Source organism: Thermobia domestica, chromosome 5 (genome assembly GCF_964235325.1).
Source record: "Thermobia domestica chromosome 5, izTheDome1.hap1.1, whole genome shotgun sequence".
NCBI classification, from domain to species: Eukaryota; Metazoa; Arthropoda; class Insecta; order Zygentoma; family Lepismatidae; genus Thermobia; species Thermobia domestica.
The window spans coordinates 86,222,635-86,248,505 of NC_137458.1; the positions used below are offsets into that span (position 1 = coordinate 86,222,635).

The following is a 25,871-nucleotide window of genomic DNA, read 5'->3' on the forward strand; positions in this document are numbered from 1 at the left end:
TATGAAAGAATCATATATAACTAATAATTATTTCACTTTTATACGTTTTTAACTTTATGATCAATTTTGCTTCAGCGAAATCAAAAATTAGTTTAGAAAAACAAACAAAATTAAAGGTCTAGAAAAAATCTTACACACTTCACTTCTACTCATGCTTCTAAAGATAATTTGTTTGCTATCGGTAATGTATTATTTGTGTCTCTAAACGGAAGTTCTCTAAACTACAGGACATTGAAGCTGGGATTGGTCTCCATTAAGAGGTAACAGCAATCAAAGCGGGAATATAGAGATAAATGTTTTGTACTTTCCCAGGTCGGCAAAACCTGCACTGGTTCAAATAAGCGAAAGGAAAATAAACATATATCTGAGCAGATTCGAGCTAATAGTACTTATTTTAGAACAAGTTGTTCGTAGCACAAAAGTCGCTAGATTTGTAAGTCGCCAAATCGTCATTCCAAAATCACCAAAAAAGTCGCTGATCGGAAAAATTATTTTTTGTCGCTATCCTGGAAGGCGAATCCCCTAGATGAAGCGACTTTTCCCCCTAATTGGCAACACTGACACTGCTCTTGTCAAAAAAGCGACTGTTAACCTTTAACCAAAATAAATTTATAATTTCATAACTATTGGAAGTTCAGCCAGACGGAATGTGAAGATAACTTTTAGATATGTTAAACGTAATTTACGCATAACTTGGATATTGAAATTCTGAAGAAAATTTTATCAAAAAAAATATTTCCATTTTTACCTAAACATCTATGACTACTAAAGTCAATAATACGTTAATAAATAACACAATAAACAAGTGCACACAATATTCTTGCCTTAATTAACATCTACTTTCCTACCTGAGAACACGCAGGCGTCGCTTACGTTGAGTCCCGATGCTAACAATATAACATTACAACAATCAAATAATGCAACGAGAGATTGAGCCATACGGCAGTCACAATGCGACTTGTGATCAGACCGAGTTGCTACATATCACCTAGGATATCTGGCAGTGCTGGCACCAGCAACGAGGAGAGCACGGCGACTTGACAGCTTAAAGCCTCTAAATAATGTACGAAAACCTGCAATACCTCTGTTATATGACATTTATTATAAAGACAATAATGGAAATTTTAACTAAAATTGTCATGACTTCAATAGAACTAAGACTATTTTATTGTGTCAAAGGGGCGCCATAAGAGGGGGGTGTAGACTGAGATCTCCGTCTCGCCACCCTGTCCAGTCCGACACTGACTTACTCGACCTTTCTGCTACGCAGCACCTTCAAATGGATACCGGCTTATTATTATAAAAGTCAGTTTCATTTCGTCACTAATGGGGCCCCCAATACATATTTAGACAGTATGATGCTGGGGATCCATTGTTCATATTGTTGAAATATATTCTTATTATGCCCCAAACAAAGAGCACCAAACAGGACTTTATAATACTGTTAGTTTCATTCCAATAATGGGACCTCAAGATTACATTCAATGCTGGGGGCCACCGAACAAACTATAACGAGTAACTACGCTCCAACACAGCAGACATGTTTTATCTTTCCATATTATTCAATATTCATTATATATATATATATATATATATATATATATATATATATATATATATATATATATATATATATATATATATATACAGGGTGTTAATGAACTATACCAACAAAGTTTAAGAGGTGATTCCTCACATCAAAATAAGAGAAAAAGTTCATATGGACCTATGGCGAAAAGTGCATAATTTCAGACCTAGGGCTGTCCAAAATCGCGAAAAAGCTAAATTTCAAGAGGCATTTCGAATTCGAGAGATTGTGGATGGTGGTCCTTCTCAGCGTAAAGGAAGTCACGCATACGCAATCCAAAAATGCGTATTTCATTAATGTTCAATTGGTGTACAGATTATTCCTGTAGGGTGAAATTCCCAGACATGCCATCAACCGAATTTTGAGATATGCTCTGACTTTATGATTGGTCCAAAGCAGGCGAACGATGAGCCTTGATAGCAGTGAACACGGAATCCTTTGGTGGGATGTCGGAAGTGTTCAGAATCCTCAGCAGCACGGTCCTCGTACTCGGTAAAACGCATGGTGTGATGTTTTCTTTCATGCTTATAAGTGAAGAAAACGGGAAATACACCGTGATGAAATACATATCATTACACGTTATTCCGAACACAAAAAACATGGAGCTGCCTGTTTCTAACACTTCCGTCTTCCCTTCGAAGCATTGGATGTCCATTGTTGTCAAGGTTTACCTCCTGCTTATACTTTGGAACCTTCTTGAAATCAGGGTATATCTGAAAACTCTATTAAAAACATATATGAGAATTACACCCTGTAAGGAATATCCTCTACACCTATTGACAATTGATGAAATATGCACTTTTGGATTGTGTATGCGTGACTTCCTTTACGTTGATAAGAACCACCATACACGGTTTCTGAAATTCGAAATAGAACCTACTGAAATTTAGCCTTTTCGCAATTTGGACAGCTCTAGCTCTGAAATTATGCACTTTTCACCATAGGTCCATATAAACTTTTTTCTCTTATTTTGATGTGAGGAATCACCTCTTACAGTTTGTTGGTACAGTTCATTAACACCCTATCTATCTATCTATCTATCTATCTATCTATCTATCTATCTATCTATCTATCTATCTATCTATCTATCTATCTATCTATCTATCTATCTATCTATCTATCTATCTATCTATCTATCTATCTATCCATACATACATACATACATCCATACATCCATGTGGTCTAAATTTTATCCATGTGGTCTAAATATACTGACTGAAAAATTTCATCGCAGTAAAAAAATATTTAGAGGTCGCTCAAAGCCTTCAATTATGCTCCATATCTCTTATTTGAAATATTGAACGTATTCGCATTTAAGCGGTGATGGACCTTTTCGTTGTTTTGTGCATTTCATTCAAAAACAATATTTAAAGTGGCCAAGATTTCGTAATAGGGGAAGAAGGGGTCCGTGACATGAAATAACCCCATTACAACAATATCCATTTTAACTTACACCTCCCGTTTCCTCCACAAAAAGCTGCTCATAAGAAAGAGTAACCAAACGCTTGCTGTAGCTTTTTATTTTTAACGCTGATTCTTCTTTTTTTCGTTTCTTTTTGTTTACTTCTTCCTTAATTTTTCCATTTTTTGGTTTCGAAGGGGGTACATACCCCAACTTGGCTACGTATCTGAAATGGCGTTTCTAGTGTAGGCATAAATATAAGACATATAAGTCCACGACTGGAAGAGAAACGGAGTTATATTTATGATTGGTATCGTCTAAAACACGGGTAAATTTCACCTAATTAATTATGACCTCCCGTAATTTTGGAGAACATACTATTCCACTGTTTCAACGTTTCCAAGAGTTTTGACCAAACTTTAAGCATTATAATTTTAAGGCGCTGGAAGACGAACGCCTTTCCATGCCATATGTACGAACACTGAAAAATGAAGTTATGTTTCTACAAAATTGTCTTGTACATAAGAAAGATAATAACGATGTTCCCCGTGATGACTATAAAGAAATGATAGAGCCTTGCCTGTTGATACTTAGTGAATTTCCAAAGGAGTACCGTTTCAAGTCACCAGGTGCTTACCATATGGCTCGTTGGATGGGAAAGGTAATATGCTGCTTCAAGATATAAATTTTCCGTGAAATGTTTAAGCTTACAGTCAAAGAGAAAAAAAATCTGCGGAAAGTATGTTTATTTGCAAGTCTCATATACGTAAAAGCATGGATTTTGTGTCCCAAGACATGTGATGCCCCCGTCAACGACTTACTTCTGTTCAACCAGATCAAACAATATGCCATAGTGAATGAATCTGTGTCTGAATCTGCAATGAACAAGTTTCAAACTCACTTGTGGTATCTTGAAGCAGAGTTAGTTCCACTCTCACTGTTCTCTGAGAAGTTATCTTTCGAGGACAAGCGGAATATTATAAATCGTCTTAAGGCTTGTGAAGAAAATTGGAGTTCAAGAGGCATAAAACTCACAGACTGCCACGGCTTAGACACAAAGAATCTTCATGACTTGATTAATTCAGCCTCTCTTTGCGCCTTACGTTCTCTTCGAGTTGACATCAATTTCATGTTCCAATGTGATCCTGAGCACTGGAGTAACTCGGACAAATTCCAAAAGAATCGTCGAGTCACTTAAGGTTGTCAACGATGCTGCTGGACGTTCAGTAGCCTTATGTCCAATTTCAATGAGTCAATCAGAAAGAAAGAAAGTGAAATGCAGAGCCTAATTCAGGTTGAGAACCACAGAAAGCGTGTTTCAGACGCTCGAAAGAGCACTTTGAAAAATTACCAACTTCGTTAATAACCTTATTTTTTCTGTTTAAAATGAACAGCAACTGCATATTTAGAGGTATCTCACTTATTTTGAAATCAATAAATGTTATTTTGAAAATAGCTATTTGCAAGTTTAGTAATAATAATAAATAATTCATTTTGTAGGGCAAAAAGTACAATTTACTTATAACGATTGAATGTTTAAACCTCCAATATGTCTCGTATACGACATAATTATATGCATCCTATGGCACAACTTCGTGTCGCTTGAGCGACCCCTAAATATTATCCAATTGAGTTCATTTTTTGCAGTGAAATATACTTGTAGAAAAGGAACAATATTAGCAACTATGCGCAATAAAATTCACAAAAAAAAAAAATTGGACCACACACATACACACACACACACACACACACACACACACACACACACATATATATATATATATATATATATATATATATATATATATATATATATATATATATATATATATATATGGTGTCTCACCTAACTTTGCGATCTGAAATATTTCCGAAATGACAGAAAATGTGACAAATCTAGTTACGTAAGAATGTACCCATGTTAGGGGCCAACTTGAAAATTTCAAATGGAAATCCCCTATTTTTTTTATTGCAGATTCTGATTATACGATCAAAACTAAGCAGCTTTTATTTGAAGCACTTTTTCGTTATTCTAATAGATGGCGCTGTAATCGGAAAAAGTAAATATCATCGTACGCACGTCTCCTGACTTTGCGACCTCAAATATTTCCGAAATGACAAAAAATGTGACAAATCTAGTTACGTAAGAATGTCAGGTGCCTATAAAATTCTGTAAACAAGTGCCCCCAGGGGTCGCATCATAGGGCACCGGGAGCCAACTTGAAAGTTTTAATTGGAAACATCCTATTTTTATTGCAAATTTTGATTCTGCGATCGGAAGTAAACAATTTTTACTTCAAGTACTTTCTCGTTATTCTACTAGATGGAGCTGTACTAATAAAAAAAAAAAATGGATATCACGTTACCTTCCTAAGGCTGACGATAATCTAAATACCTCGAGAAATGCACTTGCAATTTAAGTACGTGTCCAATCATTTAAAACATCTATTCAATTAACATAAAATAAAGTTGCCTTCATCTTCCCAAAATTCTAAATAGAAACCCTCTACATTAATGCAGACTCGGATACTGCGACCGAAAATACGCAACTTTCAGTTTATGTACTTTTTTCGTTGTCTTCCTATATAACACATAAATCGCAATAATGATAATAATATTGTATGTCACCTGAGGTTGATAAATGAAAACCTGGTTCAAGAAGTGGACATGCTCTGTGATGTGTTAAGACTTGCAAACAAATAAAGTTATGAATATGTTTGTAACAATATTCTTCAAGAACTGAATTTTTTCCCGTGAGTTTGTGGAAGCTATGAAAGTTGATTAACTCTAGCTTTCCGTTGGGACATGAAGTTTCAATTGATAATCGGACATAGTGTGAAAAGAGAATTAAGTTATTAATTTTTGTCATGTTTATGTAGATATGTATAAACCTGAGAGGTAAAAGTGAAAGTGAACACGTAAAGTTCATCGGTGGATCTATTAAAGTTTAAAAGTACATCATCATTTTGTTGTTATGGTGATGTAGATGTGCATAATTACGATTTGATTTGAAACTGCATGTAATTCCATTTGATAAGTGAAAGTAAATATGGACATGTAAAGTTGATCCGTAGATCTAAGAGAGCAAATTTGCTCTTATAAACTTAGTGGAACAAATGACATTTGCCGGAAGACACATATGTGTCGCCAATATGTCTTGTTCTGTAAATCCTTATGGTTGATTGTAAATTACGGTCCAGCAACGTGGAAGCCATTAGATATTGGTAGCAGTAAACATTCTTACAGAGAACCTCTGTATACTCAAGCTGTATTTCAACTGGTTTGTATTAGAGCTCTCAAAGTAAAGTTCTGACGCCCTCGATGATACGAGGATGGGGCAATCACCAAAGGTCATGTGCTGAAGTAAGAATAATATTTAACGAAAAAAATCGCGTTCCACACAATTCCATTTCGAGATCTACTGTTGAGTGCATCCTAAGACGCGTCGAGGAAACGGTAACTATAAAGGATTGTAACATTCCTGGTCAACCGAAATCGGCGACAAACAGCTTGATGTTGCAGTTATTTGTTCAAAATACTCAACTTAGCATCCATAAAACTGCTGAACAACATGACATCAGTCACATTTCTGCGAAAAGAATGAAGAAAATGAAGTTCTACCCATGCAAAGTTCATCTGATACACCAGCTAGATGAATGTCTTTGATCGGCGTGTAGAATTTTGTGAAGATATGATGATATGATGAAGTGAATCAATGATGATCCTATTGTTCTTACCAGCAATGTGTTCTCTGATGAAGTCACGTTCTACCTAACCGGTTACATTAACAGAAGTCATTGAAGGTATTGATTTGACAGCAATATCATTGATCCTTTCAAACATGTTCTAAATCCTGAAAAGTTGAAAATCTGGGCGGTAGTGTTAAATATACAATAATTGGTCCTTTTTTTATTAATAACAATTTGATTTCTGAACTGTGTGAGGAGATGCTTCGATATCAAGTAGTTCCAGCAATAAGAGACACTGCAGAAGACAATTTTGCCCACAGATGGTTTCAGCAAGATGTGCAGGACCGCAGAACCGTGTAAATATGCGGCAATTTCTTAACACGGAATATCCTAAATAATGGATTTGCAGATGGGTAGCCTGCTGGTTCTCTGTTCCTCTGATTTATCGCCACTAGACTACTTTTTCTGGGTTTATCTAAAGATCCGAATATATCAAACAATGTCAACCACTTTGGATAATCTTCGTCAAAGGATTATTGATGATTTTGCTCTTATTGAACTGGACGCTATCAGGAATGCAGTATTTGTGTTTTACCATCGAATTGCTCACTGTCATATCAAGAGAGGTGCGCAGTTTGATCACATGCTGTGAAACACCAGTTACACTTTGTTCATCTGCTAATTTTAGACAACCAAGTCATGAGAGGCAAGAAGACTCATGATAATCTAGTTCTTCGAAAAAAACAAACGGGAAGACACTACGTGACTAGTAAAGGTTATGTGTAGTTACGCATTCCGTACCTAGGATAACAGTAAATCTAGATATCAGGAAACGAAGACAGCACAATGTTTTTTTCTCTTTCTCTACTTTCATGTGAAACGGAATTTTCAACGAAGTTAGAGTTATGTTATATCCAAGTGTATCAGTCACCCATCCCTAACAATTAAACCGAGTTTTGAGAATGCATTTAAGAAGCAGATGGATCTCCTGGCTGTGGAATGTAAAACAAAGAGTGTTCCAAGAATTAGACTATCAAACTGATGTATGTTGAATTACAAACGGCACTCATCTTGAGCAACTTTGTCTAGAAACATAACACGCATGTACTTATAAGCAAAAAATAATTTTGAGTTTTCTGTCATTTAACATAAGCAGCATGTTATTGTGACTAAACACACGTGAGTTATTAACCTTTGAAATCGGGAAGATCATTTACAATAGCCCTGTATATCGATTAAGTTTCTTTGCGTTTTATGCGGTTTTCTAAATTTGTTCTCCTGTGAAATCTCCGTCGTCACTTTTGCTTTTACGTACTAGTGTGAAATAACGATTTTACTTAATCTGTCCGTGTCTGTGATATTTAACAAACATATTGGTCTACTTGACCTTTACAATTCTAGGGAAAATGTTCACAAAAACTTTCCTATCCATATCGTAATGGTCTACCACGGTCGCATTGAAATGCAAATGAAAGCAATTTTATTTTATGCTAAGCCTTTTTAAAATATTGGACACGTATTTCGTGCTTTTTAATTGCACGTGTATTTATCGAGATATTTAGTTTATTATCAATCCCAGGTAACATACATATTGTGATTACCCAGCCATTTAGGCGTATAACGAAAAGTTTTGATCGCAGAGTCAGAACCTGTAACAAAAATAGGGGTTTGTATTTGAAACTTTCAACTTGGCCCCTGGGGCACTATGATGAGACTGCTGGGGGCACTTGTTGTTTACAGAATTTTATAGGCCCCTGACATGGATACATTCTTACGTAACGAGATTTGTCACATCTTTTGTCATTTTGGAAATATTTGAGGTCGCAAAGTTGGGGACGTATGTACAATGATATTAATTTTTTTTTGCGATTACAGCGCCATCTATTAGTATAGCGAAAAAGTGCTTCAAATAAAAGTTGCTTAGTTTTGATCGCATAATCAGAATCTGCAATAAAAATAGGAGGTTTCCATTTGAAATTTTCAAGTTGGCCCCTGGGGCTCTATGATGGAACCCCTGGGGGCACTTGTTGTTTACAGAATTTTATAGGCCCCTGACATGGGTACATTCTTACGTAACTACATTTGTTACATTTTCTGTCATTTCGGAAATATTTCAGGTCGCAAAGTTAAGGTTCTTTCAAAACTCCACTGCAAGCTAAGGAAGGGGATTTGACTAGCCAGAAATTGATACTTGTCGGTGAAATCCTGTTGGTTATATAGATGCTGCAGTGTGGCTGTGGCGCTAGTGATCCTTCATTGTCATATGAATCAGTGATGTCGGTGGTGCTTCTGTAGTCTGCTACCATAGTAATCCGTAGTAAGGTGCACATAGTTGGTGTTTGGAAATATAAGCACGCGTCGATTGTTTAATAAACTAAACTACGTAGAATATTACAATATAAAAGATGCCTCTTTGGCCCCGCGATCAGTTATGTCTTCAGGAATAGAATGCTCTCAACTTTTTTCTGCCTGCGACAGGTACGAAAGAACTATGCAAATATTAGTTGATTTCGAGCTTTGGGGCTTTGTGCATCTTAGGTTTCTGGAGATAAAAATTTTTAGTTCCCATGTTATTGGTTTGGAAGTTAGGCTTAGTCTCTAATACGAGCAAAGAAAATTTTGACTTAGAAATTTTGCTATCCATTTCAATGAAAATAATAATAATAATTATTATTATTTTGTGAAACAATAGTTTCTCGTGACCATCAACATAGCTTCACCGGGCTCTGTTAATTTGTGTTCTCGGTCAGGGCCGCTTCGTTTACCGATTTCGGTCAGTTGACTCACCGCTAAAAAATTTCTTTGTTTTACTGAAAAATGGTTGGATTTTGAATTTTTTCAAGAATCAAACAATTTTCTCACACAGTAAATTTCGCATACTATTTTCCTCTAATTTTGTAGGAAATTCCGATGGCATCTTCAAGGAATTATGTCGATTTAAGGCATTTTTAAGAAATGACAGCATTTTTCTTATCACTTGGCCATATCCAGCAGGAACATAACGACTTTATGAATTATCATTAGTTTTGAACTTTAGTGATTGAAATTTGACACAGTGGAGAAATATTATTAACATCAGTGGGTAGTAAAGATAAATATTTAAATAGTTATTTTCGTCATCATTTTTACTATTTTCTACCTTTTGTTGTTTACTCTCCCTCTCTCCACGTGAGTCCAGACGCTTTAATAATCATTTTAAAGGATGGCCTTGTACATCTTTCGATCCATTGCATTTTTACACCAAATTGGACTTCAGGACTTCGAACGTTAGGCGTTGAGTTTTATTCATTGATAAGCAATATCAATGAGTCAAATGATGACATGAGAGCCATACATTGTATAATCTTCTTTCTCACCTCAACCATAGGTTGATGGGCAACATGGAAATTTTTAAAATTTTTTCTCCCTTGGGAGAGCTGATTTATACTTTGATAAGGTATCTTCTTTGTAACTGCATCTAGATATACTATCCTTGGTCTTCCTCTTCCTGCTTTTCCTTCTGCCTTTCCCTCTATCAACACGGTGATTAATCAGAGTGCCAAATAAGATGGCCAATAATGTTGTTTCTTCTTTTCCTTATTATCTTTATGATCTGTCGTCCTTCATTAGCTACCTTTAGTACGTCTTCATTCTCTTTTACTTTCGGTCCATGATATGCGTAGCATTTTGCGCCAACACCATATTTCAAAATGCTTCCAGCTTGGATATTTCAGCTTCTCACAATGTCCACGTCTCTGATCCATAAATCGCCACGGTCCATACCAGGATCTTAATAAATCGTTTACGAAAGTCCAACGACACATTTCTTGATGTTAGTAGTCCTCTTTTCGTATTGAATGCTTGTTTAGCTAGTAGAAAATTGCCATGCTTATCTTTGCCCACTTTTCTTGTTGTGCTAGTCTGGAACTTACGTCTTTTTCACTTCTTCCGTCCGAGGGTATTCGACTTCCTCAATAGGAGAACGTCTTAACGTCTTCGATTTTCTCTCCCTCTAGCCATAGGTTTACCTTTTCTATCCTGCTCTTGTGCACTTTGTATAATATTGGTATAAAATAACGAACATGTAATTTGTGTTACCCGACTTTGTACTACTACATATATTTTTCTTTTATAAACACTTTTGTTATCTAATAAATAAACTGTTGCTGAAGTTTGAGTTGCCATGTATAATCGAAGTTACGATATCCCTGAATAGCAATATAAGCAATTTGAGTTCTGAATTCCGAAACGTACTACGATAAAGGGTTCAAGCACCATGAATATGATCCTGAAGCTGTTACCGTCTGGCTACGTGTTGTTAATAGAAATTACTAATCTCGCTGTACCTAATTATTCCTGGATGCTTCATAAGTATTAGATATCTCGGGTTCGATTCTTTCTAACTCGAGTTTTTCTATCCTTACGTTACTTATCTACGGCTGATACTTTACGGCCAATCAAATTAGAGTCATGGGTTATGGATGACTTTCTTATCCTCTTTTTCACTCTTCACTGGGAGACTAGTGGAGCTATGTGTTACAGAGATATCTCTCATCTGTCCACCTTAGATGCGGATCTCTTCATCTGGTTTGAGGGTGTTGTCTAGTTAGAAGATTTAGCTTATTTATAGGCTATGCTCATTTGTACCTATTTTGTTAGGTGCTTCTTGGTGATCTCTGCCCATAACGGTTGGCTGTTCTAACATTATATTTTTCACAAAATGCTATATTAGGAGGAGTAAATAGTAGACCCTATTTTAAGCTTTAAAGCCTGTTATTTCAAGATTTAAGATTATATGTCTTATATTCTCCTACTAGGAACCCTGGTGTATCCTAATATGGGGAAAAGGAGTACTCTGATTTCCATTTTTATTACATGATTATTGTTGAAATTTGTTCGTATTCTGAAGTAACATTTCGATAAACAAGGTGTCTGTGTTTTTAAGGTAATATATCATTACTATTATGAAAATATCGTGTCCTAGATATCTGCTATGAACCACTTTCAAACAAGACGCCCTTTTTTTATTTCTTTAAAAAGTCTCCCATACTTGATGACTTTTCCTTTCAAACAAGGGAATAGGATAACAATAGATTGGATGGGTAAAGAATATAGCCGTGCTAGTTAAAAGGAAGTGGTAGAGGAAGGCTGACAAAAAGTTCTAGTGAAACTATAATCTTATAAGATTTTTTAAAACACAAAACACTATGATTTGCATTAAAATTCTGATGTTTTGAAAACTCCTGATAGTTACCACGTATTTTTAAATATAGTAAAATGTTTACACAAGCAACATTACCTGCGAAGAAAGTGTTAATTTTCGCTAGGTCCCTGTGACATATATGGAAAAATCTCTCGTCTGCACTCACATAGTAAGCAGCAAGTTCATCTGGATCAGAGTAAGGTGGAGGCGCTTTTGCAGCTAAGCTGTATAGCTCTTCTTTCAGCTCCTAATAAGCAGCAATAAAGAAACCAGAAACTGAATACTTTCAAATATTGTTTGTAGCTTGTGTTAGCACTAACAACAAAAAGTTTCGAATTTAAAATAACAAGAAAGAAACAAATGTTAAACGAAAACTGAAGTGTTTGAAAATATACACATATAAGCGAACAATGCCTAAAAACTAGATTTTATTAACATCTTCGTTAAAACATTAAATCCAGCTTTTAAGCTTAAGGAGATAAGCCAGCTTTTAAGCACCTAAAGATAAAATTTCTAAGCCTAAGTGACACAAAGATAAACGAAGACATGTTCATTGACTCACATATAAGAAGCGCCATACGAGATAGAGTTTGAATCTACACATAGAAAAGACAGCATCGCAAGCATTCAAGTTAGTGTGTTTTCCTTGGTAATACTAAAGCACAATATTATGATACTATTGTTAGTGATATGGTGCACTGCCCCCAAACCATGGGATGCCACATGTCCCTGAAATTACATTTTTAGGACTTCACATTAGGACTTCTCTCCACAAAATTTAGGGGCTGTTAGTGATGAACTTGGGGAACGATTCCACCACGATATTGCAACATTTGAAAAGTAGTTCAGTGGACAACGGAAGAGCAGTATGCTTGCTGAGTACTGCTAATCTCTTATCATAGAAACTCCTTCAAATTGGTACAACAGAAAAAGATCACAATTGTCATTTCCGTAATATATTCTATAGATTTTCGTTTGCATACATAAAATACCTGTCCTGTATCTGCTACAAAATGTCATGTAAATGGTACAAATTAGAAGAAACGGACTTCACATATAGATTTAGCACCTCTAACTTATACAGCCAAATGTTTATAATTAAAGACATTTTCATAGTCTCATGTCTGTAAAACAAAATATCATAACAATGTATGCACGATTCAAAAAGTGCATTCCCACCTGCAATTATCCCTTTCCTGCAATAGTAGGCAACCCAAAACCAGGGTCGTTGGGTGGTTGAGACTTAGAAACGCGTTGGATCAAACCAGAATTTTGTTACAAATATATTAATGTGGCAAACTGTAAATAAGAGAATGAAATAAATTGTTAAGAACAACGATTTATTATCGTGAGGGCAATAGATGACATAAAAAGTTACAACATGATTTTACTTAAGCAGTTCAAACATGATTAATGGAGAATCAGTTTCTCTTCATTTAAAAAAAATCGTAAAAGATTGCACAATGGAAGGATTTAATATAAAAGCCTAGCAGTACAAAAACATCCACACAAAACAGAAAGAGAGACAAACACTGAGTAAGGGAAATCATTGGCGTAGCAGATTTGCGGGCCTACCATGCAAGATAAAGAGATGGGATCCTAGTTGCGAACCCATTATTATTATTATTATTATTATTATTATTATTATTATTATTATTATTATTATTATTATTATTAAAAACTCGTTTCCCTTGCCTATGAACATGTCTGCACATAGCGGTCATGTGTGCACTTTTTGTCACTGAGCGACCCAAAGGCGAAAACAGATGGAAATCTCCGAGAGAGAGGAACAAAAACACTTCCTTATGATAAATTCTAGGTCAAAGTTCGAAGCACTTGCTTTTGACACGTGTTCTTTTTTCGGAAACAGAAAAGTATTTGCGGATAAGAATTTACAGTATATAATATTGCAAATTTGCAAGTGAATTTATTTACATTGCAACTTGTGGTAATAAAGTTATTGTAATTAGAAGACATTATTGTAATAATTAAGTTTTATTTCTTCATCCATCGCAAGTCTTAGTGGCCTCCTATACCTTGCCACTCCGAATATCGCTTTAGAAAATTTAGGTTCTTCATATATCGAGGTCGATATATTTGCGATATCGAATGCCGATATACGTCGATATCGACAATATCTATATATCGACATATCACACAGGCCTACATCTGAGAAATAATGCTTGAAATATACTGGAATCAACAATCAAAATCTAAATATGTTCTTCGATTTCTGTACCCAAGATTGCGGGGTAAGAAGGTGAACCCGAACACAAAAGTTAACTCAAAAAATTTGTTAAAATAAGAGTAGTTATACTTCCCCCTTAATAGAAAACTATTGTTGTAATTTACCTTTTACTTCTGTTTCTGATTGTCATCACAAATCAACGACAGTGAAAAATAAAAATGATAGGAATATACTCTATAATTTTTCACAACTAACCAAACCGGAAGATGGAATTCATGTGACATTAAAGTCGTATGTTCTACAATATAATCATAATTCATTGTCCTTATTTATATCAATACTTTCGCCACAGACTGAGAGCTACAAGACTAATAGAACTAGAAATGAAAGATTTCATTACTTGTTTCTCTCAGACTAAAATACTTTTGCATTTTGCTGTGATTGTCACTATTTTTTAATAATATAAGTCCCCTATCCTGGGCTAATTCTGGCTACCGGGATTTCAAGCGAATTGGTACCCGAAAATGTAAATTTTTCGACTCTCAAATATCGACAGTTTGTTAAAAGGGATTTCACATTTCATGTTGTTATTTCTTCGTTACCAAACACTTCTGGTTGCTTCTATTCATGTTGAATTATCAACTTATGCACTCAGCATAAAAAATTGGGACAGCTAAGCCATGCAGCTAGGCCAAACAATATACACCATCTTATATCATAATCGGATCTTTTAAAGACACCTCCTCTCTCTCCTGCTTTCCTCTCTCCCATACTAAAATCAGCAATAACATGAGCACAATTCCAAATTCAAAATATACATGTATTAGTATCAATAAAGCGAAAAATAAAAATGAGACGAAACAAGCATCGTAAGTTGAGGTATGGAGAAACCTAAGCATATCTTAATGAAAAATTGAAACCAATAGATATCTGCTAGATGTACAGAAGTGGGACAGAGAGACAGAAAAGGAGCTAGAAGAAGAAAAAGGAAACGGAACACAGATAAAAATATTGGATTTAAACGTAGTAAGAAAAGAACATAACGTTATAAGGTTTTATTTCCAGAAATCTAATCGTGATGTGGAAATAACGTTTGTTTTTATATATATGTATATTTTGAGAGCTATTCCAATATATAGAGGATGTATTATTAAGTCCTTTCACAATGAATACCAATCTTGGTGGCAAAATTAAATACTCAATTTCCAATCAAACTGTAGAGTTCCGAGACACATCTAGGATCATGCCTAAAGCTTAACGCATGCTTTGTTTCTGCGTGGTTCGGTTGCAAAATTTGGCAGTGTTCATTAAACATAGTGATCCGAAATACATTATAATAAATCTAGTAGGTAGCGTAGGTCGTACCTTCCATTCCGGACTACTAATACAAAATGAACAAAAAAGAAAAAAGAGAGAAAGAAAACTGAATGAGTGTTACTTTACTGCCACAGGTAAAAAGAGGTTTTACTTGTTTCCTTGACATAAGGTTTGTGTTTGTGTGTACTTGTGTGTGTGTGTGTAAGCGAGAGAGAGAGAGAGAAAAAAAAGGAGAGAGAGAAGAAGAAACAGAAGAAAAAGATAAAATAATGATAAGGAAACGTGAAGAAAGATGGATACAGAGAGAGAAAGAGAAACGAAAATCGATATGCAAACTAATTATTATTACATTGTTGAAGAACGCACACACCGTTTACTCGGATTCAAGCCAATGATGGCTTGTAAGTTTTTCAACCGGGGATGAGTCTCTATTGGTAGCGAATATTTTATGGGAAAAAGATACTACCTGATTGGGATTCAAACCGAGATTTTCCGTTTGAACGGTAACACGACACCAATAGTCCACCGGTTACTCTACCTGAAGTATGTTTAACCAATTGTATAGTGTTTCTTTCTAACAACAACATGAAAAGTGGATAGTACAGATCGATTAAGTGTTTCGAATTGTCCTAATAGTCCCAGAGTTACGATTTGCTCTTTCCCAACCAACATTCGTGAATCGTCTCTATTCTGCTACAGGTGTTTGCTTCCACTTCTTAACGAATTGCCTTAACGAGTTAATATAGGTCGAGCAATTCGGTTACCCAAAGTAGAATTTCCAGAAGGGCCACTGGGCCGATTATCTAAACGGGCGCTAAATGTCCGGCGATCGCACTGGGACACCAAATGCGTGTCGCTGTAACACCTGGCACAAGTACTTATCTGTCCGGGATACGTCACCCAACAGCGAGGAGAACTGAGAGAATATATGAAGGAATATTCTTTTTAAGAATCATTTTCACAACTTTGCGGCCAGTACGTACTTTATAGTAATGACCAGGGCGTGGATCTGGTTGACATGACAACTTTTTTCCGTTACGCATAGGGCAAGCCAAGTTCAAATAAAAACGTTATCCATCAACTCAAGGTTCTAGAAATAATTTTTTAGGGTCAACCTTTGGTCACTTTTTGCTGTTTTGAAGTTTCATATCATTTTTAATATTTTAAGGTAACTTTTAAGTTACTTATGGTCTTTTTATTCTTTTGCTTCTACATAAGGAAATCTTAAAATGAACACTTTAAGGATTTGTAAAACACAAGTTTTATATATATATATATATATATATATATATATATATATATATATATATATATATATATATATATATATATATATATATATATATATCCCTTTTTCTTGTTCCTGACTATTGGGGTGGAAATACTACATTTTTAAAAAGCTAATGAACACTAAGCTGTAACTGGTTGACGACGGGTAGGGGTTGGTAGGTGGCCAAATGGATGATTCTGGGTTGTTAACCACAAAGGATGTGATTACGAGAATAACTAAAAATGGATTAGAAGACGTACAAAGATTTTATCCATCAACAGAGTTTTTATCTATTATTCTCGTGTGTACAGCCTACATTTGCGAACTTCTATTCTTTAAGTGTGCTTCCTAGATTCAACTCGGTAGTGAATTGACACTTTCAGTAATTACAATGCCGTGCAATGGACTGCAACTAACTAAAACAACACTTTTGAAAATGAGTGAAAAATGGTAATTAAAATCCAATAGATGTTCAAAAAATGCCAATGTTTAACGAAATAAACATTTTAAACAAACACAAGTTTTAAGGTCATTTTACAGGGATTTTTGTGTCATTTTACAGGTCCTCTTTTAGAAAATTTTAGGTCAACAAGATCCGGGATCTGGTAATGACCATCAGTATAAAGTTCGTCGCTAATGCTGAATCTCATCATAAACTTGAAGCATCTCTTTCATTTGGTTATCAGTAACTTACATAAGTACCGCGTGGATACGTACCACATTAATTTTATGAGAAGCCGAGTCAAGTGGAAGGTTGTAAGTACCTTCGGCATCTACATACTTCACTTTGTTATCAAATTTATTAATAATCTGATCACACAGTTATGTAATTAATTTGATACATAAAAGTTTACGTGGAAAATCTAGTTCGATACTGAGGACTGCATATTATTTAAGTTCAAAAGTGGTTTGCATCTACTCATGGAGTGAAATCGGATTAGGGACTTCTGAAACACTTTGAAGACTAATGCGAAGTGTGTTAAGCCTAATATTGGTCATCATATTCAGTCTTTATCTTGCACTGAAGTTGACAAAAATGAAGAGAAAACACCCAACTCAAATCGTAAGTTCACTTGCTGAAAGCTACAAAGCATAGCAAAAAGTCACAAAAGAAAAAAGAATCACTACTTAAAGCTCGAACAACACAGGACATGTTCCCTCTAAGAAAATCCAGGCACCATTGACTTGGCCATGGTGATTACGCTTAACAACGTTCAATTTGTTTAGGTGCTGTACTACTCCTATTAAGTAAGTTGTGCGGATTTTATTCTTATGCAGTGTGGACCGCACGTTTATGTTTAGGTTAGAATCAGAGATAAAGATGAATACAGAGAGAGATGTAACAGAAACAAATACATGATGAAGAAACGTTATCAAAGACAGAAAGAGACAAAGTGAATGAAAAAATGCACACTATATTCTCATTATGGTGAAGAACGTACATAGTGTTTACTCGTATTCTTGTCCGTGATCGTCTAGCGTCAAAACTATCTCCACATTTTCAAGTTCATCAACATAAGGAAAGAAAAAATCCTCATAAATTTGCTGTAAGCAGTACAGAACTTGAATAAATTGAATCCTACTAAGCGTAACCATCATAGCTGAGGGGCTTCCAGATGAGAGAGCCTTTGGATTTTTAACTGCCCTCGATGTTTGTGTGTTCGTGTCCTTGTCGTTATAGCTTACTGGAAAAACGAGTAAAACTGAAGTAAAACAATAAAAAGTAGTTAATCAATTACTGACAAACGTTTGGTAGAAAAAGAGTTAAAGATATGTGTTTATTATATGTTAAGAACCACTGTGTCCTATAGTTCCAAACGGATTTGAACCCATGTCCACGCTCAACAAGACGTAAGTAAATATATTTGTAATGCTACACACAAGGTTATTTGACAAAACATGTATAGTACTGCTCCCGACCTTTATGTATACATAAGATCGATTCCTTCTCAAGCCACATGAACTTTTGGTGGATAAACACCACGTGCGTGGATTTTCTGGAAACGGAAGAGAAAATGGGACAATTGCCTAATCTTCAAAGAATGTTCGCACAGTGTCTCCATATAACGTATCTGTAAGTGGTATCGCAAGTATAGAGACATACTGACATTATTCATTGATGTGACAACTATACAGTGAAGATAAACATTTATTGTTATTATTGTTATAAACACGCTTTTGAACTAGCATGGCGAAATTACTGCATAGTACGTTATTATTTATGTAACCTTTCCTGGATTGTGTTATTTCGTTTATTAATGAGCACTAATTTGTCTTCAGGTCGTCAAATAAATGAATTTTGACGTGCATTTTCGTATAAATAACTATCCAAGAAGGTGGTTCATTATAAAGAGCAGAACTGAACTTAGTAATATTTGAGTTATATTTTTAGGTGGCATGATAGTGTAGGGATAACGTACTGAGGTTACGAGTAGTATAGATTCAAATCATAAGTTCAAGTCCTGTTCAAGCCGAAACTTATATTTTCACAAAGTAATCGTGAAGAATCGAAGAGTGAATTCTCATACTATATAAGCAATCCGTAAAAATGTGGAAGCAAACACCTGTACTAGGATAGAGACAATTTACGAATGTTGGTTGGTAAAGAGCAAACCGTAACTATGGGGCCACTAGGACAATTCGAAACACTTAATTGATCTGTTGTATCCACTTTTCATGTTATTGTTCTTAGAAAGAAACACTATACAATTGGTTAAATATGTTTCCGGTACAGTAACCAGTGGAGTTTTGGTATCGTGTTAGATTTTAAAACGGAAAATCTCGGTTACAGTCCCCATTAGATATTATCTTTTTTCCATAAAATATTCACTAAAAACAAAAATTCATCCGCGGTTGGAGAACTTACTAGATATCACTGGCGAGAATCCGAGTAAACAGTGTGTGCTTTCTTCACCATACAGAGTAATGATAATTAGTTTTCATATTTATATTAGGCTCTCTTCATCCCTCTCTCTCTCTCTCTCTCTCTCACACACACACACATTTTATATCAATGAAATAAGTAAAATCTCTTTTTTCCTGTGGCAGTAAAATAGCACTCATTCATTTCTCTTTCTTTTTTCTTTCTTTCTTTTTGTTCAGTTTCCATTAGTCTGGAATGGAAGGTATGACCTACGTTACCTACTAAGGTTATTGTAATGTATTCGGATCACTATGTTTAATAAACACTGCCGAATGTGCAACCGCATCACGCAAAAACAAAGCATGTGTTAAACTTCAGTCATGATACTGGATGTGTCTCATTGGAAGTTGTGTATTTAATTTGACCACCAAGTTTAGTATTCATTTTGAAAGTGACTTAATAAATTCTTCGAGCTTCCTCTGTATATTCCAATAGTTCTGAATACACACACACACACACATATATATATATATATATATATATATATATATATATATATATATATATATATATATATATATATATATATATATATATATATGTTACCACTGTTGGATTTCTCGAAACGGAACTTTATAACGTTATCTTCTTTTCTTACTACGTTTAAATCCAATATTTTTATCTGTGCTCCGCTTTCTTTTTCTTCTTCTATTCCCTTTTCTCTCTCTGTCCCACTTCTGTACATGTAGCAGATATCTATTGATTTCAATTTTTCGTTAAGATGTGTTTCAGTTTCTCTCTACATCAACTTATGAATCTTGTTTCGTCTTATTTTTATTTTTCGCTTTATTGATACTAACAATTTATATTTTGAATTTGGAATTGTGCTCATGTTATTGCTGATTTTATTATGGGAGAGAGGAAAGCAGGAGAGAGAGGAGGTGTCTTTAAAAGATCCGATTATGGTATAAGATGGTGTATATTGTTTGGCCTAGTTGCACGGCTTAGCTGTCCCAAATTTTATGCTGACTGCATAAGTTGATAATTCACCATGAATAGAAGCAACCAGAAGTGTTTTGGTAACGAAGAAATAACATGAAATATGAAATCTCTTTTAACAAACTGTCGATATTTGAGAGTCGAAAATTTACACTTTCGGGTACCGATTACCTTGAAATCCCGGTAGGGAGAATTAGCATGTGATATGGGACTTATATTTTTTAAAATAGTGACAATCACAACATACAGAATTATTTTAGTCTGAGAGAAAAAAGGAATGAAATACCTCATTTTTAGTTCTATTAGACTTGTAGCTCTCAGTCTGTGGCAAAAGTACTGACCGTAGTAAGGACAATGAATTATGAATAATTTGTAGATCATTGCGCTTTAATATCACCGGAAAATCATCTTCCGGTTTGGTTAGTTGTGAAAAATTATAGAGTATATTGCTATAGTATGTAAAGTATGTGTACTGTTGCTGGTTTGTGATGACAATCAGAAACAGAAGTAAAAGATAAATTACGTTAATGGTTTTCTATGAATAGTTTTCTATTGATTGGGAAGTATAACCCATTCTACATGTACATGTTACATGTATATGTTAACTTTCGTTTTAACATTTTTTCGGCTTAAAACTTTTGTTCGGGTTCACCTCCTTAACCATCACCTCGGCTACAGAAATGGAAGAACATATTTAAATTTTGATTGTTGATTCCAGTATATTCCAAGAATTATTTCTCGGATCTAGGCCTGTGCGATTTGTCGATATATCGATATCGGCATATATCGACATGCGATATCGCAAATATATCCACGTCGATATATGAACATCCTATATTTTCGATATCGATCTTGGGGATGGCGAGTCATAGAAGCCAATCATTCAATACTTGCAATGAATGAAGAAATAAAACTTAATTTTTAGAATAATGCTTTTCAATGACAATTTCTTTATTACCACAAATTGCAACGTATATAAATCCACTTGCAAATTTGCAATATTATATACTGTAATTACTTAGGCGCCAAAACTTTTTTGTTCCCGAATAAAGAAAGAAAAGAGCAACTGTCAAATGCAAGTGCTTCGAACTTTGACGTATAATTTATCATAAGGAAGTTTATTTGTTCCTCTCTCTCGAAGATATTCATCCCATTTGGACATTGAGACTGCTCATTGACAAAAAATGCACACATGAACGCTATACGCAGTCATTTCTTATGCAGTCAGAGATTTAAAAAGGAAACGAGTTTTCAATAATAATAATAATAATAATAATAATAATAATAATAATAATAATAATAATAATAATAATAATAATAATAATAATAATAATAATTATTATTATTATTATTATTATTGAGTTTACAACTACGGTCTCATCTCTTTATCTTGCATGCGAGGCGACGAGTCTGCTGCGTCACTAGGTGTCCCTTATTCTGTGTTTCTCTCTTTCCGTTTCGTGTGGATGTTTGTTTTTGTGCTGTTACCTTTTATATTAAGCCTTTACATTATGTAATCCTTTCAATTCATTTTGTTTAAACTTCGTAAGTAAGATCATTTTGTGACATTTTATGTCATCCATTGCCCCCAAGATAATAAAATCGTCATTCTCAACAATTTATTTTATTCATTTATTTGTAATTTGCCACACTAATATATTTGTATCAAAATTGAGGTTTAATCCAACGCGTTTCTAAGTCTTAACCCTTTGGGGATCCTATGGTACAATTTGTACCATACGCGTTTTTCATGGTACATTGCGTTATTTCTCTTCTATTTAAACTTTTTCGTCCGGTTCTTTTTGTTTTCCAAGTCCAGAGGCCTTGTAGAAGACATTACGTATGGTTTCAGACCGTCCTGCGTCCAAACATAGGAGATGATGACGTCATAAGTCAAAAATTTATTTTCTCATTTTCTAAGCCTATGTTCAATATTTTTTGGTGGGCTTATTTTTCTACGTAGAAGATTGAAATTTTGCACAAACATTCAGTTCACCAAGTAGTATTTACCAGATTTTTTGTTCCGATGTCAGTGCTAAAACAGGGGGGGAACCAGCGGGGCAAAGGGGTAAAAAAAGGGATTTTTTACCCCAAAAATCCCGTTTTTCGTAATTTTCCCGCCTTACATACATGATAGGACCACGTGAGTCATACCGTCTGAAAGGCAGTTCCATTCTGAAGAGAACGACGGTCGAATTATTATTCTATGATAATTAGGGCCGTCTCAGTGAATTTTTATCCAAATATACTTCTATATAGGGAAAAATAAGGCATTGTCGGTATATATATTTTTGGCGGGCTTATTTTTGAACGTAGAAGATTGAAATTTTGCACAACCATTCAGTCCACCGAGTAGTATTTACCAGATATTTTGTTCCGATGTCAGTGTTAAAACCAGGGGGGAACCAGAGAGGCAAAGGGTTAAAAAAGGAATTTTTTTACCCCAAAAATCCCGTTTGTCATCATTTTCCCGCCTCATATACATGATAGGACCACGTGAGTCATACCGTCTGAAAGGCAGTTCCATTCTGAACAGAATGACGGTCTAATTATTATTCTATGGTAATTAGGGCCGTCTCAGTGAATTTTTATCCAAATATACTTCTGTATAGGGTAAAAGTGGGGCATGGTAGGGAAATTTTTTCTGGCGGGCCTATTTTTGAACGTAGAAGATTAAAATTTTGCACAAACATTCAGTCTACCGAGTAGTATTTACCAGAAGTTTTTTTTCGATTTCTGCGTAAAAACAGGGGGGTCCAGAGGGGCAAAAATTGAAAAAAGGGAAATTTTGCCCCCCAAAATCCCTTTTTTCAGGAATTTCCCGCCTTAGATACATGATGGAGACATGTGAATGGTACCGCCTGAAAGACAGTTCTATTCTGAAGAGAATGATTGGCGAATTATAGTCCTAGGGTAATTAGGGATGTCTCAGGAATTTTTTCCCTGAGATCATAGTGTTTTATGGTAATTTGAGGCATTGTGGGAATTTTTGGTACAAATTCTCTCGCCCTTACTATTCAAGATAGAAACTTGAAATTTGGCACACACATTCAGTATACCAAGTACTATTTATCAGATTTTTTTAGATGGCTACAATCACACAGGGGGGGGGCAGGGGGGGGCAAAGTTTGAGAAAAAAATTCCCTCCGAAATTTTCACTTTGACATTTTTTCCCGCTTCTGGTATATGGTATGAGCATGCAAGTGGTACCATTTGAAAGCCAGCTCTATTCTGAAGAGAATGAGGTATGAACCATGATCCTAGGATAAATAGTGACGATACAGTAGCTGCTTGACTGGAAGTCTAAAAAATAGCCCAAAAAGCCAGGATCACAAAAGGGTTGGTTGCCTACTATTGCAGGAAAGGGAGAATTGTAGATGGGAATGCACTTTTGGAGTCGTCCTTACATTGAAAATAGTATGTGTTAGAAGAAATGGGACTTCAGATATTTAATTACCACCCCTAATTTAGTTTAAATCACCTGTTTTTAAGTAACAGGTAGAAAATGACATCGAAATTTTTTGGTATGGTGTAATTGTGAATTACAGCGCTCAGAATTTACAAACGTAGTTTACGCACAAGTCGCATTTCACTTTACCTTACAATAACTTATGTAAAACGGAATCTGCGTACTGATGGGGTGTGGAATGACTAATAATAATAATAATAATAATAATAATAATAATAATAATAATAATAATAATAATAATAATAATAATAATAATAATAATAATAATAATAATGAGAAGAAGAAGAAGAAGAAGAAATTACAATGGCAATTACTTAAGTATTAAGTTTTAAGTATTAAGTAAGAAAATTGTCCCTATCTCGGGTCTAGAGCTTGAGACTTTCGTACGATACCACTAAAATACAAAACCTGTGAGTAAAAGTTACAAATTAAAGTTCTAGTTATATTAGTAATATGTTTGCTAAGGATAATATTTAACTTTAAAATATCTCTAAAGTAAGTAATATTCCTGGACGTCTTGATACAATTTGAAAATAACTACAAAATAATGTCTGCCATCTTTTCTTCTCCCTAGGCTGTGGAACCAATATTAAAACTTCAGCCACAACTTGAAGGAACGTCTCGAAACATTTTCCTCATTGAGAATGATCCATTTGACCAGTTTCTGAATTGAAGAAGAAAATGATGAGTAACTCAACTGATGATCTTCTATTCATAAAGGCTTTAGTATTTTGACTAGTCTTAGGTGAAAGGTTTTCAACCAGCTAAATGTTTTTGTGCTACTCCAAGTAACTGGTTGGCGTACACAAATCGTTACCTTATCAGTTTTCTACCAAGATGGACCGGGTTTGAATTCCCAAAGATAAAAAAAAAATAACGTGAGTAAATTTCAATTTCAATCCATACTCTTTGATATGCAACATGTTCTCCTGTAGAGAAGGAAAGAGATACGAGGATTATGGGAAGTTGGAGTAGGCCTATATCCATGACTGGGGACAAAGATTTTCAAACTTATTCAATCGTACCAGAGTTGAAATTTTAGTAAATTTAAACCATTTTCTAACTCAAGTGTGATCAGTTTTTTCTTTGTTCTGACATACAGAGTGTAGCGAAATAACACATTATGCAGATAACGAGTTATATATTTGATATATGAGACTCTTTGGACAGCACGGTCCGAACAATAGAGATTAATCTTAAACTTGATAAATTTCTTCATGCATCAAATCTCCAGCAAAAGATTGTTTCAGTGTTCCACAGCTTTAACAGCTGTTGTCTGCTGATTAAAACGTTATGTGGAAATTAGATATCATCTGTCCAGGAGTATGTGATGATAGCAAAAGTACCTGACCTGACGTAATGGAGTTATTGCAGTCAGGTGGATATATTTTTACTGCTGACTGTACCTATCTTGAGCTAGGTTTTCATCATGTCACTTACTAGGGATGATTCCATACCGGGACCAAGTATCTGGATAAAACATATATATCGTCTGAAAGCTCTTGCCATGAGAATTACGAAACTGTTTTTCGAATCACGGGCAAACCCGCAACCTGCCCCTATGAAGCTAGTTCGTTATATGTCACCTTCGTTATATATTTGTTCAATTGCAAGCACCCCATTGGCAACACTCTGATATTTACTTTTGGTTGACAACATGACAACGTAGAATGATTGGAAGATGGTCACACACAACGTCTTTTTGCTATAATGTCGTGTAATGTTTCTCCCAACCTTGGTGTATAATCGTCTCATTGTACGAACCTGTTTCACACCTTCTAATTTTTACAATTGGTTGGCAACACTGACAAATTGGGGTCCTTGAGAGAGGAATACGTCCACAATATATTTTCTCTCGTAACGATTGGCCTTTATGCCACGTTACATGGATATACATCCAGTGG

At 35.0% G+C, this 25,871-nt stretch overlaps 1 protein-coding gene across 1 annotated transcript in view; it reads right to left on the reverse strand.

Moving 5' to 3' along the window:
• The window catches only part of LOC145685975 (solute carrier family 53 member 1-like), a 192,101-nt gene that overhangs the window by 159,895 nt on the left and 6,335 nt on the right, over window positions 1-25,871 (reverse strand). The window contains exon 3 of the mRNA XM_081758771.1: window positions 11,958-12,108. Within this exon, the coding sequence (XP_081614897.1) occupies window positions 11,958-12,108 (151 nt within the window). The remainder of the gene's footprint in view (window positions 1-11,957; window positions 12,109-25,871) is intronic.